Source organism: Amphiura filiformis, chromosome 12 (assembly GCF_039555335.1).
Source record: "Amphiura filiformis chromosome 12, Afil_fr2py, whole genome shotgun sequence".
In the NCBI taxonomy this organism is placed as follows: Eukaryota; Metazoa; Echinodermata; class Ophiuroidea; order Amphilepidida; family Amphiuridae; genus Amphiura; species Amphiura filiformis.
Window position 1 is genome coordinate 62,026,983 of NC_092639.1, and position 19,163 is coordinate 62,046,145.

Consider the following 19,163-nt stretch of genomic DNA (forward strand, 5'->3'; position numbering starts at 1 on the left):
TGAGGATGGCATTTATTTCTCACATTTACGGCCCTAGCTACTATGGGCTATTTGCGGGGAGGAGATAAGTTTAAGTGACCGCTTATGGGCGCGACTTTCAAACAGCTTAATCATGAAGCTCCCGTTGCCAAGTGGTTAAGGCATATGTCTCGTAAACCTGAGGTCCTGGGTTCGATTCCCAGGCGGGATCACTTTTTTCTCCTTGTCTCCTTTATTATTTGCGACGGCGAACCTGGTGAAAATTAATGTTCATTTATATAATTCCCGTCGATCATGCCACTGTTTTTCCGTGTATATTTCCTCACAGGGAGGATGGCATTTATTTCTCGCATTTACGGCCCTAGCTACTATGGGCTATTTGCGGGGAGGAGATAAGTTTAAGTGACCGCTTATGGGTTCGAATTACAACCAGCCTAATCATGAAGCTCCCGTGGCCAAGTGGTTAAGGCATAGGTCTCGTAAACCTGAGGTCCTGGGTTCGATTTCCAGGCGGGATCACTTTTTCTCCTTGTCTCCTTTCATTATTTGCGACGGCGAACTTGGTGAAAATTAACTGTTTTTCTGTGAATACATATTATATTCTATAAAATCATACGAAATGAAGGAAAAATACACAAATGGTCAAAATGACGGAAATGGTCACATATATAACAATCACTGCCTTGTCCAAATTATAATGCAAGGAAGCAAAACTGATAAACTGTATAATGCTAGAAATTATATATTAATATAAAGAATTTTTCCTAATATGTTTGTCCCTGTGTTACGTTGATCGAGTGAGCTCCCGGAGTGAGCTTTACGACCTGCGTCTAGGTCTCAGCTGCTCCCGATCCCGGCATCTATTGCTCCCCGGTCCCCGCACTCCGTGCATCCGCGGGTATTAATGCTTGTCGGTGAACTTTAAAAACACCCCCTTTTGCATCTCATTTCGCGAAGTTTTTAGGGAAAATCACCCCTTTTTTAGCGATTTCGAATTATTTGTCCTTCGAAAATACCCCTATTATCGCTAAAACACGACCGATATTTCTAATATGCCATTTTCTAACAAAAACGCGTAGGCTGCTCGATGAAAAAATACACTTTTTTCAATTTCGCGAACACGTGGTTTGAAAAACACCCATTTTTGTGTGTTTTGCGAATCGCGTTTCTTCATCTGAAAACACCCCTTATTTCGCGAAATTTTCGACGAGCATGAATACCCGCGGATGCACGGAGTGCGGGGACCGGGTATTGCTCTCAATAATTATGATTGCATCGTATGACGTGACTCAAAACAAATACAATTGGGGAATCCCAAACAAAACAAAAGAATAGACGAGTCACAACAGCAAGAAATAGCAACAACAACAGGAACCAAACGATATTACAATTAAATTATTTTAAGGCCCAAAAACATCCCAGTGAAGGTGTAAAAATACAAATTTGTTATTAAGTACTTGAAGGATATTTAGTCATTAAAATTGCCAATTAGATATTTTTGAAATGAAACATTTCTTCTTCTACCGGTGAGTACATTCCTCTCTTGAGAGTATCGTCGATACGTACTGTGTGCAGTGCAAATGTGGACGACGGGAACACGGCTTCCCCCAAAAAAAAAAACACACCAAAAACAGGAAAACAGCAGTAGGCCTATGGTGCATGGTGGACTTATTGACAAAACTGGAAAATAAATCTTATATTTTGTTTGTAAAATAAATTACACGTCCGGCTTTCGGCTTTAAAACCACTAACAAAATCTGAATCTTGATTTTTATTATCATCCAGATCGATGAAAAAATTACTGCGGCCTATTTATTATTTTGTATAGTAATTTGAAGCTCAAAATATCATTCATGGCCCTATAAATAGTTATGAAGCTCAAAATATTATGGCCCTATAAATAGTTATGCTGGCCGGGCATGCTGGTTGTTCTTTCCCATGTTCCTCACAATATAAACAATTAATTTCTTCAGGTATTTATTCACAATCATTTTGTAAATGGTAGGCCTAACAAATATCATGTAGCCGAAACATCATGGCACAGGGGCCTAGCCTAGCATTTGTTGTTCCTCACCATAGAAAGTCAGTCATCGTAGTGACGGAGGTGTGACGATGTGAGTAGGCTACTTCGGACTAGGTAATTTAAACCTGGAACTGTTTTTTTAATTCATTTTTAGAGCATCATTCCATTCTATTTTTCTCGGATCATTCTGCAAGTTTGTTTAAACGGTCCTCGCATGCTCGGTAAACGGTCGCGCCGTGCAGAGACACTTGCATGCTCGCGCTCATGATGCCGGGCAGGCATGATGCTCGGTTGGGCCAGCAGTGCCACACTTAAACAGTGCAAGGAAAACTTGAGCTCTATTTTTACTGTCAGCCACCGGTACCGTACGGTACGTCGGGCGGTACGTATAATCATGATAATTGTCAGCCTTTGGTGGGTCAAGAGAAAATTCTGATTTTAAGCCAATGAAATTGTAATCACATTTACAAAACCTATAAAACCTACTTACCGGGTGTGTAAACCCTAATGGTAGAACTATTCATCCATTTAAATCCAAGTATACAATATATCCAGGTCCACTTGTAAACATGAGAATATAAACTCGGCGTGCAATAATCATGACATGCATCATGAAGCAATTCCTGGAGAGGGCAATCCCTCATTTGCATGTGACGCTTTCTTATTTAAATTAGCCATTGTGTTATTGCTTAATATTCATATGTTATGGGGAGCACTTTACACCACCAGGTTGGGCAAGTCATGAATAATTTAGCGTTGTGAAGCCAAATAAACTTATTATTTCCCAGGCTTGAAAAAAAATTACAGGCAGAGGTGGGAATCGATCTCGGTACCTCCCGGTTAAAAAGCACAGTGCAAGACCGCTAAGCCAGCTAAATATCTGTTGTGAGACGTGTAACATTAAATCAGTAATAAAAGACGTAGATTCTTATTTTGGGCTCAAATTGTAGAAAAGGGAAATATTTGTCTCTGCTCTAAAGAAAATAAAAATTGAGATCTTCAAAACAAAATGTTACGGCCCTATTGAAAAAAAAAAAAAAAGATTGATATCAAAATAACTTTAAATTCATTTCACGAGGCGGCATTGTCACAGACGAACACTGTATAGGCTAAAAACTACCGGATGATCACCACTAGACGACGTCGTAGCACAGTGGTAGAGCATCAGACTGGTGATGCAAAGGTTGTTGGTTCGAGTCCTCCTGTCAGCAATGTTTGTTTTTGTGAATGCAATGCTACGATACCATTTGTTCAAATTTTTCTTATTTATTTATTTCTTTTTTATTTATTTATTTATTTATTTGTTTATTTATGTAAATAATTATGCTTGTATTTATTTTGTTTAATCACTCACTCACACTCTTTAGAAAAAAAGGGCTCTTGGTCGATCAGTTCATTTATTCATTGTTTGATGGTTTGATATGATATGTCTATTGATTGAAATTGAATATCATATAATTTATTCATATTCATTGTTTGTGAATTGATTGATTAATTAACTGATTGATTGATTTGTTGAGCCGGTGCAATTGAGTGCGTGAAATGTTAGAGGTGAGTTACTTGAACAAGCCTTAATAATTATAATAAATAAATAAATAAATAAATAAATAAATAAATAAATAAATAAATAAATAAATAAATAAATCGCTTTCCCCCTCTCAGCCTGCAAAAAATATTGTGACCACCCCCCTGTTGCACATTCAAATTATTGGGATCCCAAATAATGATTAAATACATCAGATTTGTAGATGTAGGCCTACAGTAAAAAAACCTTTTTTTAAAAAACCAAACCGATATTTTACTCATTATTGACCATGGTAGGCGAAACCGTCAATAGTGATTAAAGAATTTTTGTTCAAAATAAAATTTCCATATCATAAGCGTTTCCGGACCTTTACTATTATCCTCCCCCTCCCCCAGGGGGGGGTACTCACGATAAGGTTTTCCACGAAAAATCCATAGACATGGGTCTCCCTTTTAGATTTTCGGTGCTATGTGTGAAAAACATGCCGGAAAACATGTTGCTTTTACTATTTTCAAGCTCAAATCCTTAGATACATGTATGGGTCCTTACTTTCCTGACAATCCTTAGATATGGGTAGGGGGCCTACCTATTTTCGGTAAAATCGTAACCCTTAGAAATGGTTATGGGTTCGGAAGCTCAGACGCACATCTCCGTCGAAAAAATAATCCAAGTACCCGCCCCCCCTGGTTATCCTAAGCCTTTTAAAGCGTTTTAAGGCCAAAATCGCCCCTCTCACCCCAATTTTACCCTCCCCAGGACTCATAATTATTCACAGCCCCTGATAATCTCCTAAATTATTCATTATTGTTTTTTCGATGGACCTAAGCTCCTGTAATATGCATGCACATATTGAATACAGCAAGCTACATTCAAATTATACATGCACGATGCAAGTGCTATTCCAGAAACGCTGCACATCAGTGACATCACTTAATTAATATTACTACCGGTAGTGAATAGCAAGCTTGAAGGTTGAAAGTGCGCCCGCTTTACTACCTGAGAGCAATCCGATAGTGGCGTTTCAATTTATTACGTGTTGGGAAATCCACAAGATCAAATAGAACGGTGAGTGATGATTATTTACTTATTTTTAAAAACAAACTTCTTAGGCCAGTTATAAACTACGTTCACGGCCGACAACTATAGTTTGAATGATATTTATTATCACACGAGGAAATAAAAACAAACGCATATGGCGCCTCACTTGCTTCAGGTCAGGTCAGTGGTCAAAGGTTTTTTATCGCTAAATCGCTGGCTGAATATCGTATCAAATTCAAGTGATACACTACCGTCGTATTATTGACACCAATTCCTAATTTCGACATTACTATTGCGAAAGGTTATTCCATTATCAAATTAGTAGACTTTCTGTAAAAAACAAATCACTGGTGCCTGATGGGAAATACTAGTGCGCCATCACCGGATTGCTCCCTGCTCTGCTAGCTGGCGCACTTTCAAGCTTGGTACTCGCATTGAACAGGCAGAGTTCGCAAAACTAACGGCGTCGTTATTTGCCAACCCTAAAAGGGATCGAAATTAATTATTCATAACCGATCGATAACTGGCCTCATTTTCTAAATAGCAAACCAGCGGGATTTGTCATAGGTTTGCGTTGATAATAGAACAACCGTGAAGTTAGTGTCACCCCCTTGCATGCATGCATGATTGATGCAACTCATTCACGCATTCAGGAAATCTGCATCTTGGGCAAGAGTGAGCGTCCAATTCACCAGGGGGGCCACTCATATAAAAAGTTGTAAGCATGCGTGTGAACAAAAAACGTGGAATATGGGTGTTTTTTTTTTTTTTATCACGGGCCCGCACGGGCCCGTGTTAAGGGTCTTAAAATCATTGATTATAGCAAATAAGGGTGACATTTTTGACACCATGTGTCCGTGCTAAGGGTAGTTAAATCTAATCACATTCTTACCCCTACAATTATTGTCATAATAAAATATACTGCCCTAATAATGCTGGCGATAATTATGTTGAATAATGATAACTGAGTAGGCCTAAGCCTACCAAATCCAGTTAGGAAGTATCCAATTAGAGTATAATAATAAAGGAAATACGAAACCTTCAAGGTTTCAACTTTCAAAGTGGATGTCTTTTACTTTTTTCTTCAAAATTGATCATGCATCCTTGCTAAGGGTTGGATTTAATCCACTTGTAACTTTGTCCTTGTTAAGGGTATGGTTAACAAACCATTATCCTTGTTAAGGGTCATTTTGAAGACATTTGGTTGTCCTTGTTAAGGGTGCTTTTCTGAAGTGCATTCACACGCATGCTTACAACTTTTATATATGAGTGGCCCCCCTGGGCCAATTCATGAATTTCACACACGTAGGGTCTCATGCATGCATAATTACGATAGCCAAATATTCAACATGAATATATATGCTATTGTTCTCCAGATAATGTCACGATATAAAAATAAAGTTTCATGTAAAAATACATTTCTGTAGCAAAAATCAACAGTACCGCAGTCAACGGTCAAAGTAATCAATTAATGAAGGGGCCCCGGAATATGGATAGCAAAAATGTCCTGTATCCACGCCAATGGAAAAGGGGTATAATCCTTCTTGTCTTCCATGAGCAACCGCATCACATCGGGTATAATCTTCCTTCCAGGAGCAACCACTGTGCATGATTGACGGGCTATTCCATTGCTCGTAATAGGGTACGGTAGTGTATTTTAGCGCGACAATGCTGGATGGTGCACGCACGCGGGTACCCGATGTGCAAGGTAGACTTTCGCCACGAGGGTGTGTGTGTTGGGGAGGGCGTGTTGTCCGAGATGTTAGGAATTATTTAATAATAGTTATTAATATTGGAAGAACGTTTTAAACTTTGATTTAAGGCATCATATACGATTTTATACTATTTTAGATTTTCAATTAAAAACAAAATAATAAAATAGCATTTAAAAATTATATTAATAGGCCTATTTATTATCGCATGCGCCATGTTAACAATAAAGAAATTGGCACACGTACTTTCCGATAAAAATTTGGGAAACAAATTAATTTTAAAAAAATAAATAAAAACAATCTTTCTTAAACCAAATTTTCATGGAATTGAGGGCCATCAATAAACCAAAATGCACCCGAATCAGTCGCACATCCCGTAGTAGCCTAGGCCTACCCTCCTTTCCACCCCTGTTGCCCTAAACTAGACCGTGAGGCCTATTAGGCCTAACCGCCACGAGTATTTTTTTTTACCTGTGGGCAAGCACACCCCTACAGTCGCAATAGTTCTAGCCCAGATAGCTTTTAACTCACGCCCAGTAATAACGTACTTTCATCAAGTGATGGCGCTATAAGGTTTACCACGGAAGCTGTTTGGTTTACCGTGGAAGAAGATTATACCCTATATGCGCCAATGACGTCATGTAGTCAGGATTCGCCCATTATTAATGAGGGATGACGACTAAATAAATTGAAATATTCGAAAAATTTCCAGCAAATAATACGAAGGAAAGATAGGATTTTGTACAAAAAAGCGGTAATGAATGACAATAATAACTTTGCACCATCTATTTTGAGGTCATTGTGTAGTGAAATTAGCCGGGTTTTGTTTTGGGCCTCGGTATTTTCCTCGGCGCTGACGCCCGGAAAAATACCGCCCAAAACAAAACCCTCCAATTTCACACAATGACCTCAAAATAGATGGTGCAGTTATTATTGTCTAAATAAAATCAAAGTTTGAATATTTAAACACCCACTAAACTGTCCAGAATTGATAAAATCATGAAAAATTAACCCAGCGAAAATATCCCACTACACAGTATAGGTATATTTATGCGTGTAAATTTCAAAACAAAACTCCCACTAGCTTTTATTTAAATAAACTAGTGCACCTGCAGCTGTGAGAGCCCTGATGCTGTGAGAGCACTGGCGGCACCAGCTGGATGATAGAGATACTTTTTGACCCCAGATGACCTTTGAACTCGGATGACCTCGATGTAACTTTTTTATGCTCCCTCATATCAAGTTTAAGCACAATAGGGCAAAGTTTAAATGTAGCCCCTAGATGACCTTTGACCTCGGTTGACCTCAATTTTGTTTCGCGCATATATTCCCCTCATATCAAGGATTCCACCCACCAAGTTTGAGCCCGATAGGACAAAGTTTGAAATCCATGACCTTTGACCTTTAACCTCGGATGACCTCCATAGAATGTTTTTCATGCTCCCCTCATACGAAGGTTTCGACCCACCAAGTTTGAGCCCGATCGGACAAAGTTTGAAATTTGACCCCTCCGTAATGACCTTTGACCTCGGTCGACCTCGATTTTATTTCGCGCATTATATTCCCCTCCTATCAAGGATCACACCCACCAAGTTTGGGCCCGATCGGACAAAGTTTGAAATTTTGACCTCTGACCTTGACCTCCGATGACCTTCAAAACTACCCGGTAAACAGCGCACGCCCGGTACCCATCTATGTGTGAAATATCGGAACAATGCGTCGAAGCGCGGCGGAACGCATAGCCGGACACACAGACACACATCTAACGGCTATTATTTTAGTAGTATAGATAGATTTCAGCAATGAATGCTGGGAAGACATTACAGCATATCCTGGAATCTATGAATGAATGACCTTGTTCGCCGGCTTGGGCAGCTTGAAACTTGTTGTAGATCGTCTATTGGATTCTTTTTATCCATGTGCACTTGCTGCTTTGTATCCATGTGGGGTATTTTCCCCCATGACCTTTGACCTTGACCTCCGATGACCTTCGAAACTACCCGGTAAACAGCGCACGCCCGATACCCATCTATGTGTGAAATATCGGAACGATGCGTCGAAGCACGGCGGAACGCATAGCCGGACAGACAGACAGACAGACAGACAACGGCTATTATTTTAGTAGTACTAGTGCACCTGCGGCTGTGAGAGCCCAGATGCTGTGAGAGCACTGGCATGATAGCGATACTGTTTGACCCCAGATGACCTTTGACCTATCAAGTTTAAGCCCAATAGGGCAAAGTTTAAATTTAGCCCCTACATGACCTTTGACCTCGGTTGACCTCAATTTTGTTTTGCGCATATATTCCCCTCCTATCAAGGATTGCACCCACCACGGTTGAACCCGATAGGACAAAGTTTGAAATCCCTGACCTTTGACCTCGGATGACCTCCATATAATGTTTTTCATGCTCCCCTCATACAAAGGTTTCGACCCACCAAGTTTGAGCCCGATCGGACAAAGTTTGAAATTTGACCCCCCTCCGTAATGACCTTTGACCTCGGTTGACCTCGATTTTAGTTTATGCATTATAGTCCCCTCCTATCAAGGATTCCACCCACCAAGTTTGGGCCCGATCGGACAAAGTTTGAAATTTTGACCTTTGACCTTGACCTCCGATGACCTTCAAAACCACATGGCCAACATGTTTCCCGATACCTACCTATATGCGAAATGTCAGTGCGATGCGTCGAAGCACGGCGAAACGCATAGCCGGACAGACAGATAGATAGACAGATACAGCCCGCTTATTATTTTATTAGTATAGATAGATAGAGAAACAGAGTTATTTCACTGCTAAGGAGAAAATCAAACTCTCATGCCATTTTTGTAAATGGAGATTTGACATTCTTGGTCTATCTTTTATTGTTTTTGTTGTAATGTCTATACTGTACACTTTTATATTGAGACTGATTTTTTTGAGACTTACTGCATAACTTTGTATAACCAATTTCTTGCTGCCTTTTTGTGACTTGTTGTTGATTGAATTAATTAAGTTGTTGATTTGTTAATTTGTTTTTTGGAATGAATAAAAATCAATAAACACTGAAACATAAAATAAAGCTTATTTCATCCATTATTTTTCCTCTGCATGAATGTCCACATTCATTCAAAAACTTTTCCTCTGCATCATGCTCTGAAGTTTTAATATATTTTGCTATCTAAACAACACGGTTCATGACATCATCAACTTATTTACTTTTTTTTTTCTGCGAGAGGTCTTCTGTACAAAATATTTACTACAGTACATCATTTTTCACTTGGCTCGCTTTTTTTTCTTTTGAGTCGATTTTACTTATGCTTTCCAACGACGTAGAGTAAAAGTACAAGAATTGATGTCTTTCTATTTTTAACATTAGTTTTTTTTTTCGATTGGAAATTTGTTGCACATATTTGTTTAAAGTACGCAATGTAACTTTATATTTTTTATCTTATTATATTTTTTCCTTTTTTTCCTTTTCAGTCAAGATCTGCGGCCCCCTTACGAATTGCTCGTGTTCCAAAGTTTGGGAAGCCATGGACTAGTAAATAATAGTTAAAAGAAGAATGATAATGATAAGGCCAAAAAAATAAAAGGTTTGTCTCAAAGCTCACAAGTGGTTTGAAAACAAATGCCAAATGCGATTTTATTATTATTCCCGACTTGGTATTTTTATGGTATTTTGAGGAAAAAAATCTTGATTTTCACCAAATTTTTTCGGGGAAAAAAATTCTGCATTGTTCTTTTTTTTTAAATCACACGATTTTACAAATGTGCGCGCAAGCTTTGGCATAATAATAATAATAATAAAGAAAACAAACAAATGACCAAAACTTACTCCAAATCTGGAAAGTCATTGTTGCAGATTCCCCTCCAGCTGAACATGTTAGTGTGCCACATTGTAGATTTGCATATGTCACTCGATCAGCTGGCAATTGGTATGTCTCTGGGTATGGATCTGAGGTACAGTCTATTACACCTGTATTTACATCTGTTTCCACTACCTCATTAGAATTAGCAGTTGAATCCAGGGTCCATACAACATCCACTTCAGGATCAGACGTTACCGTGCACGTAAATTCATATGTCATGCCTTCAATCAGGATGGCAGTTTCATCAGCATTATTCCCATCTTGGTCAGCAGTAGTATCAGTCAATTCAAGGCTAATGGTAGGTGCAGTTGGTGGAGCTGAAATGGGCAAATAAAATAAATTCAAATACATTTCAAACCAAATCACCCTTACTAAACACAGTACATACCATGACATGTATCTGGATTTCAACAGAACTGAAAGTAGCATTTCTGATGATTCCATAAAAAAGCAGGCAGTACAACAATGTATGTCAATGGAAAACTTTAATAACAATTAAGGGTCAACAAAATTAAGTTATAATAACACCCCTTTCTCATTCTGTAGCATCAGTTCAAGTTCAAATCTTAGAATTTTTACTTCTTTTCTAAAATTGACAAGATTGAAATTTAAGACCGAGTATGACATTGCTGCAAAGAATCATAAATTAGGCAAACATTTCAAAAGGCTTTCTTTTGATCTCAGTGAAGATGTTGTCAAGTCATATATATAATATGTCTGTTTTCTGAGTGTGTGCAAGTTTTTTGTATCATCTTGCATGTCTTCTTTGTTTGTGTTGCGGGATGCTTAATTGTTGTTAATCTGTCATCATCATCATCATCATCATCAGTCGGCTGCGGAGCAGGCGACTACAAGCTTTTTCCAACTATTGCAATCTTGGGCAAGCGAAACAATTTTGTTTGGCTGCAACATCCCTTCAGTATCTCCCAGGAGGTGCTGGACATACTGTAAGTACAATGTGCGCGACCGTCCGGTTTCCTCTTCCCATGTGGTGGTATATAAAGGGCATATTCTTTCACAGGCTCGCGTCTTCAAGACAGTATATGGCGAGAAATTTGAGTTGATGAATCTTGACTCTGGCAACCAGTGGAGTGGTGTTGGTCAGATTGTAGATGGTTTCATTTGGAATCCGATCCACACGCTTGATGTTTAACATGACTCTGTAGCAAGATGTTGCAAAGGCATTGATTTTGTTTTCCATGTCCTTGGTGATTACCCATGACTCACACCCGTACAGAAAGACAGTACCATAGATTGGGGTGAATAGGGACAGTTTTGGCACTCTCTAGATTGTAGTTTTTTTCCTGTAGCCCCATGAGCCAAACTTTTGAGGGCATATTATGTCCACCCATGATGCCTTTAATCCACCATTATAAAAAATTGAATATATGTGGGGGGTATATATTTTTTTAATAAAATTTTGGTGTCCCTATTGACCCCGACTTCGGGGTCAATAGGGACAGCACTGGTTTTGATAAGGAAAGTATAACTTTGAAGGAGTGTACTTGCACTTTTACCCCCACATGGAGGGAAAAGGGACACCAAGTGAGTTTTAAAAAACAATAGAAACATGTCAAGGTAATTCATACCATCATAACTGATTAAAATCTGATTTCTTGACAACGTTGATCAGGCTCGTCAGTACAAGAAGAGGAGGGGTAGGGTGTGGTGGGGTAAGGATGGCTGGGGTAGGGTTCTGGGTGGTAGGGAAGTAGGTGGGTAAGGTAGGGTGTTGGGGGTAGTGGGATCAGGGTGGTGGGGTACAAGAAAAGGTATCATGGTGGTAGAGGTAGTGGATAGGGTGGTGGTGGTGGAGCAGTGGATAGGGTGGTGGGGTAGGGGATAGGGTGGTAGGGTAGATGGGTGGGGTAGGATGGTGGAGTGCTGGGGTAGAGTGTGGGGTAGTGAGTTCTGGCAGTGGCATGATAGTATTAGGGGTGGATGAGGGTGGTAGCCTGGGTAGGGTGGTGTGGTAGTGGGGTAGGGTGGTGGGGATGGTATGTTTAATGAGGCTAGAGGGGTTAGGGTGTGGTATAGTGATTTAAGGGTGGTGGTGGTAGGGTTAAGGTGGTGGGGTAGGTTCATGAAGGTAGTGGGGTAAGGGTGGAGCAGGGTAGGGTGGTAGTGTATGGTGTGGTGGGGGTAAAGGTGGTTGTGGCAAGGGTGTCCCTATTCACCCCGTATTAGGTGACTTTTACCTGAAAAATATTAAAAAAATTGTTATAAAAATTCCTGTCATAATTAATAAATAGTCTTTTAGAGTAAGTTGTAAGACCTAACAGGCTAGGTCCTGGTGAATTTCCAACTCATTTTCTAAAATAGTGGCCGTGGGAGCAGGAAAGTTTTGACCACCCCATTTTTTAGAACTTTTTTTAGTTAATTTTATTTTGGACACCCTGTATCGTAAATTTATTCTTTAACATCTGCTGAACCATTTTCTGAACACTGTTTGATTGATCTTTCAATATGTGGAAATAAAAAAAAAATAAGTGTTAACCAAATGTGAAAAAATGAGATTTCAAAACTTATCTCATGTTTGTCCCTATTCACCCCTGCGTCCCTATTCACCCCAATCTACGGTAACACAAGTTGTCTCAAACAGCTTGATTTTTGTTCCGATTGGCAGGGATGGGCTTCTCCAAAGGCGTTCCCAGTTTCCAGAAAGCTGCCCAGGCTAGTGCTTTTCTTCTTTTTAGGTCTCCAACACTAGAGCCCATCTTGGAACCCAAGTACTTAAAGTCTGTGACATGGTTGATGGTACTACCATAAACTTCAAGTGCTGGTTGGGCATTACAGTTTGCAGTCATATATTCTGTCTTAGGTGCGCTGATGACAAGGACTAGATCTGCTGCTGCAGTTGCAGTCCTAGTAAGCTGCGACTGGGCCCGGGCTGTGGAAGATTCCAACAGGGCAATATGGTCAGCAAAATCCAGGTCATTCAGCATCCTAATGCAAGTCACCCACTCAGATAACCCAGAAATTCACACTCCCTGTGTGGGAGATTAAGGTCATGTCTTCCATATAGGCGAATCCAACGAGCCAAGTCATGGTCAGGATTTGGTTGGTCATCTTTGTGTAGCTGCTAGCACCAACCTGGTGTTTTGAGCGTCCAATTGTGCAAATAAAAGCCGCCTAACACCTATTATAGCTAATAATATATATAATGGAGATAATTCCACAGGTAATCCCGTCGCATCTATTCATACATAGTCCTTTTGTTCCCAAGTACATCAATGCATAGATACCACGTTCTAGTTAATTCTGTCACTTCAACAGCGAATAGACCACGTAGAAGCTTGTAAGCTTTAATCTGGCGCCACCACTGATCATATGCAAAATTTGAGGAAAAAAGGGTTGGGCATTTTTATTTTAGGGCTGTTTTTCTATAACTGGTCTTTATATGTAGTTCTATGGACAGTGTGGCCATTGAGGGTGCTATAGCCTCAATTTTAGTAACAAAAATGCAATTAAAAAAAGAAGACATTTCTCTAAAATTTTCAGAGTATGTAGTATGAACATGCAGAAATATAATCAAGTAATTGCCCTATACCTGCTCCTCTCCGCAAAAATAAAATGTCCTATACCTCAATGATAATGAAACCTAGGCCCCTCCAAAAAAAAAACCACAACACAACTGTTTGGAATAGGCATAATACGTATGTAAACATATTCTACGAGCGTGCCCCGAATGCCACAAAACCCCTTGCTATATTGTCTTATAATATATAATATTATATTATATAAAGAAATGTTTGGAATAATACGTATATAAACACAGTTATATTTACCTTTATATTCAGGTATATTTACCTGTATAATGTGTAATATTTCGTGTGTATTACATGGAGGATGAACCACAAGTTCTCTCATCCCTCCTACCAGAAAGGAGTGTCATGGCCGTTCTTTGCGTAACAGTAATAATTTTTCTCAGTTTAGGACCAGGACTAATCGTTTCAGAAATAGTTCTCTTCCCATTTTTGTTGATATTCTTAATAAATAAGTTTTGCTTTTTCTTTGCCACCCAGAGTTGTTCTGCATGCTATACTTTTCTATGCAACTCTTTTCATGTCATTTTATAATGTTAAAAAGTGCAATATTAAGATAAATGTTTTTACTGACTTTTATATGCAATTTTCTTAAATAATGTAATTCAAATTGTATATTTGTGTGTGTTTCTTATCATGTGCAATTTTTTGCTTAAATATTTATTTCTGATTGTTTTTATATGTGTATTTTTATATTGTAATTTATTGTATGTAATTTGGCCCATGGGCCACGAATTTGCAATAAAATAATATCAATCAAATCAATCAAATCAAATCAAAAATTAAAAACACAAAGGTTTATTATAGTGCTGTTATCCATCAATTTATTTGTCGAAATATCAGAAAAAAATCCGGGAGGGTACTCAGTACAAATGACCATACGGGGACGTGCCGCAAATATGGGTAAGATTTTCAGCCTTTTTGTATATCAATGACCCCATTTTGAAAGCCTATTTTGGTATATGAATGGGTCCTTTTTTCAAAATTTTCTCAATTTTTTTTTTTGGAAAATAACCTAATTTTTCCTTAATCTAGCCAAAATTGTCAAAATTGTCCCAAAATTGTGGAAAAATTTGTAGAAACTAAGACAATTTGGGTTAAATTCGGCCCGAAAATTTTGACTTTTGGTATATCAATGGGTCTAAATTTCTTGAAAAATTGGTATATTTATGGGCCCTCTTTCAAATTCTCAGCGGCACGACCCTACCAAAACCAAACTTGAGTACCCCGAAAAATACTTCTCACATATCGACAATTAAATCAACAACCATTTTGAGATGCACAGGCAGCAAAGCTGGCTAACATACAAACACTATTATTTTACCAACCTTCTTTCTGTCCATTTTTAGACAATTTAAATAACGAGGTAAAGTGAAAGAAACCCCATTGGTCATTTTGGTCATTTAACATATAGTTTTATGGGGAACTTAATGTCTTAATATGACTTCACGTCAAAATTGCTCTTCTAACCTACAAACACAATAAATTTGGCTGATTCCATTTCGGTGTAGGAATTGGGACATGTGTAAATCGTATTTACAAAATTTAATATAGCAAAAAAATCAGGTTGAAAAAAATTAACCAATTTCAATCAATGATAAGATCATACATTATGGCTTTAACAATATGCTTCAACTAAATCTCCATTTGTTAAATAATTTAAGCTTTCAAATGTTCCGTAAATATACAAATACAATACATTGTGAACTTAGCGGATTAAGATTATTAATAAACGCTAGTCACCATTTGAGGGCGCACACCACTAAATAATCGCCCCATTGAAATATGTGTGAAAACACCGGTTTTCTTTGCTCGTTTTTAGGCCTTTTCGGCGCTTTCTGAGATATCTAATGATAACCAGTCGATTGCAAATCTATGAAAGTTTAACATATGTTTCAATGTATGGGTAGTCTTCCGTTTCGTTTTCCCGGTAGGAGCCACTGAACAGCGCCCTCACTGTTTTTGACATGCTCTCAAGACTGCAAACCTGTTTCTGCCATTTTCTCATTCGCGGACCTATTTTTTTTCGATAATTATAAAAATGCGACTTTTTTGATGACTCAAATTCATGCATAGGCTTTACACTTTCATTTAAGCTATAATTCGCTACTCTGTCTGATTATTAGTCAAAACAGCAGCCCATAATACCGCAAAAACTGTCCGTATTTTACCGGAACTTAGTAGGGTTGCACAAATGGCGCATTGATTTAGTGGTGTGCTTCCTTCAAGGGTAACTGATGTTCTTAAAATCGAATTTTGTTATATTTTTCTAGAAATATAAAATGTTTTGAGTAAAACACAAAAAGTTTGAGTGCTCTGAGACATCCACATCAAGAGAAATATCTTATCAAAGTTACATGGTCAATTCCAAAAATGTGCAAATTTTCAACATTTTGGCCATTATGCTTATTTCTCTAGATTTGCATTAAATACCCATTCTCAACATATAGTTTTTGACCGTTTATCTGCTAAAAACCGCTTTCAAATAAAAAGAAACTTATGTTTAATAATTGCAAGGGTCTGTATATTAATGATTTTGCAACAATCACCCCCCCCCCCCTTATAAAAAAAAATAAGATTTGGGACGTTTAAAGACTTGTGCCGATTTGTCACCTTAAGACAATATTGCTCCAAATCTAAGAAATCTTAGTTTCCTCACAATTTTTGACAGTTTCTTTAACTTTGAAGGCCTCTGAGAGAATAAACTTAACGCGACTTGCATCTAAAACGCATTAAATATATTCACTAACATAACAACTATCTATTTACATCGAAAAAACTGCAATTTAATCAAAAGCCAACTTCAATTTTGGCCGAATCTCTCAGGAGTCCGATTTTACGCCTAGGCCCTTCGAAGGGCGCACACCACTAAATAATCGCCCCATTGAAATACGTGTGAAAACACCGGTTTTCTCTGCTCGTTTTTAGGCCTTTTCGGCGCTTTCTGAGATATCTAATGATAACCAGTCGATTGCAAATCGATGAAAGTTTAACATATGTTTCAATGTATGGGTAGTCTTCCGTCTCGGTTTCCCGGTAGGAGCCACTGAACAGCGCCCTCACTGTTTTTGACATGCTCTCAAGACTGCAAACCTGTTTCTGCCATTTTCTCATTCGCGGACCTATTTTTTTCGATAATTATAAAAATGCGACTTTTTTGATGACTCAAATTCATACATAGGCTTTACACTTTCACTTAAGCTATAATTCGCTACTCTGTCTGATTATTAGTCAAAACAGCAGCCCATAATACCGCAAAAACTGTCCGTATTTTACCGGAACTTTGATTTGATTTGATTTGATTTGATTTGATTTGTTCGGGTTTTGATAACCCAAGAAAGCCTCTATTGAAGCTTATTTCCATTGGGGTCCATTTGAACACCGGACGGGTTAGGAACAGTCAGGGGTTAACACCCTACTCTTTTCAAACTGGCTGCGAGATACATGTACAGGTATGGCTCTCTGTACACGGGACCGACGGCTTAACGTCCCCTCCGAAGGACGGAGTACTTTCATGATTCATTTACCCAAATCTAAATGAACCATGGGGAGAGCGGAAGTCTGAATTTAATCTACAGAAGTTGCCAATTAATTTCAGACTTTTTTTTCCAAGTCAATATCCCAGCAAATCGCCACCGCCGGGAATCGAACCCGGGACCTCATGCACTAAAGGCAAGCACCCTAACCATTGCGCCACGCTCTCACCCACTTAGTAGGGTTGCACAAATGGCGCATTGATTTAGTGGTGTGCTCCCTTGAGTTTCGGGTTGAATATTTACTTTCTAGAAACACTTTTATGCTATTTTAAGCTTGTAACCTATTAATAAGCGGCGGGTAACTTTTGATGTCATTCATTGTTGATATGCAACTGTGCTTGACGATATGTATGAAGTACTAGCAATATCGCGCCAAAACACTTGCGACAATCCTAACAGCACCAGAAACTCTACAGTTCAAACAATGATCAAATCATGTTTAATCTTGTTTCCAAATATCTCAAAGAGCTTGCATGTTCATATCATGCACTCCAGTTTAGTTTAATTACTCAATCAATTTTTATACATGTAACTACAATCAGTGAAACAAAATTGTTGGTAAACTTGCTCAAAACAATTCAAATGCATGCCATAGTATGCTGGCGATCGCAAAACAAGTTTGTCAGTATTTGAAGTACAGACTCCCCCTAGCCCATTCTTCCCCTCCCCAACCCCATATCTGTCAATGATGGAGTGTCTCACAGACCTGTTAACTACATGACTTTGTCCAACATTGAATTTGGGGAGCGGGGGGGGGGGGAGAGCGATTCACCATAAGACAGTGACATAATTTGCCAACAGTTTTATTCCATGATTGTAGTTCTCATCATTCTCCAAATAGACCTACTGTTCACATAATATAACAAGGAAATATCTTATTTATCCTGTAACTCTTTTGTGCATGAATTACTCTATGGTATACCTACCTGATACTTTTACAGCTGCTTCTGTTACTGTTTGGGTACCAGTGCCTATCAAAGTGTTTGCAGAATTCACAGCACTACATACTAGATCACCATTGCATTGGGTAGCATAATCTGCAGTGAATGTTGCTCTTGCCGAAGTTACGATCTGTTCACGTGTAATCCCAGCACCTTCTGCTTGGTCTGTTTGTGCTGGACTTGGTATGACTGGATTTGGTATGACCCCTCCAAGGTCTATGTCTATAATTGGAGAAGGTGTAGCCTCTGTAACCACACAATCTACAGTGTACTGCTCGCCATGAATAAGGTTGGCACCACCAGCTAAATCAACCACGGTACCATCCGCGGTACCATCAACATGTCTGACTGTCATTACCATCTTTGCTTCCTGAACCTCAACTGTGGTAGAAAAGTTTGATAAGAAAGTGGTGCATTAATTGCAGAATACCCTCTGCACCAAGTCTTTATGGTTAAGGTTTGGAATAAGTTACGGTTAAGTATTAGGGTCAGTGTACAAATAAATGTGGTCATCCGGTCATCCTGAAGCCCAGATTTGCTGGCGGATGACCAGAAATTCACTGCAGGTTATCTGTTGGATGCCCGGTTGGATGCCCATACTTTATCCAAAATTTTTTTAATATTTTCCCTTTTGCTGGGATCATGGTTGATTTTTAACAAAATGTGTTTTTAATATGCAAAGTTCTCATTTAACTGTAAAAAAATTTAAATTTTAAATTTTGAATAATATACGGATGACCAAAAATTTTGGCGGATGACCAGATTTCATGACCTGGTCATCCGCTGAATGACCTTATTTTTTTCTTACTTTGCACACTGGTTAAGGTGTAGATGGTATTCAATATAGTTATTCCAAAAGTTGATTGACATCTATCCATATCAAACTCATCATTGAATGGACTATTGCAGTTGAAATCCATACACCACCATGGAAAACATGACATTAATCTCCCCCACAGTGAGTGTGAATGGTATTTCAAATGGAGTCACTCATTCAGGTAACCCCATTTG

At 38.6% G+C, this 19,163-nt stretch overlaps 1 protein-coding gene across 1 annotated transcript in view; it reads right to left on the reverse strand.

Annotated features, from left to right (window-relative positions):
- The window catches only part of LOC140166986 (uncharacterized), a 73,543-nt gene that overhangs the window by 39,020 nt on the left and 15,360 nt on the right, over positions 1 to 19,163 (reverse strand). The window contains exons 5-6 of the mRNA XM_072190468.1: positions 18,138 to 18,533; positions 10,097 to 10,447 (exon numbers count right to left, since the gene is read on the reverse strand). Coding sequence (XP_072046569.1) covers positions 10,097 to 10,447; positions 18,138 to 18,533 — 747 coding nt within the window. The remainder of the gene's footprint in view (positions 1 to 10,096; positions 10,448 to 18,137; positions 18,534 to 19,163) is intronic.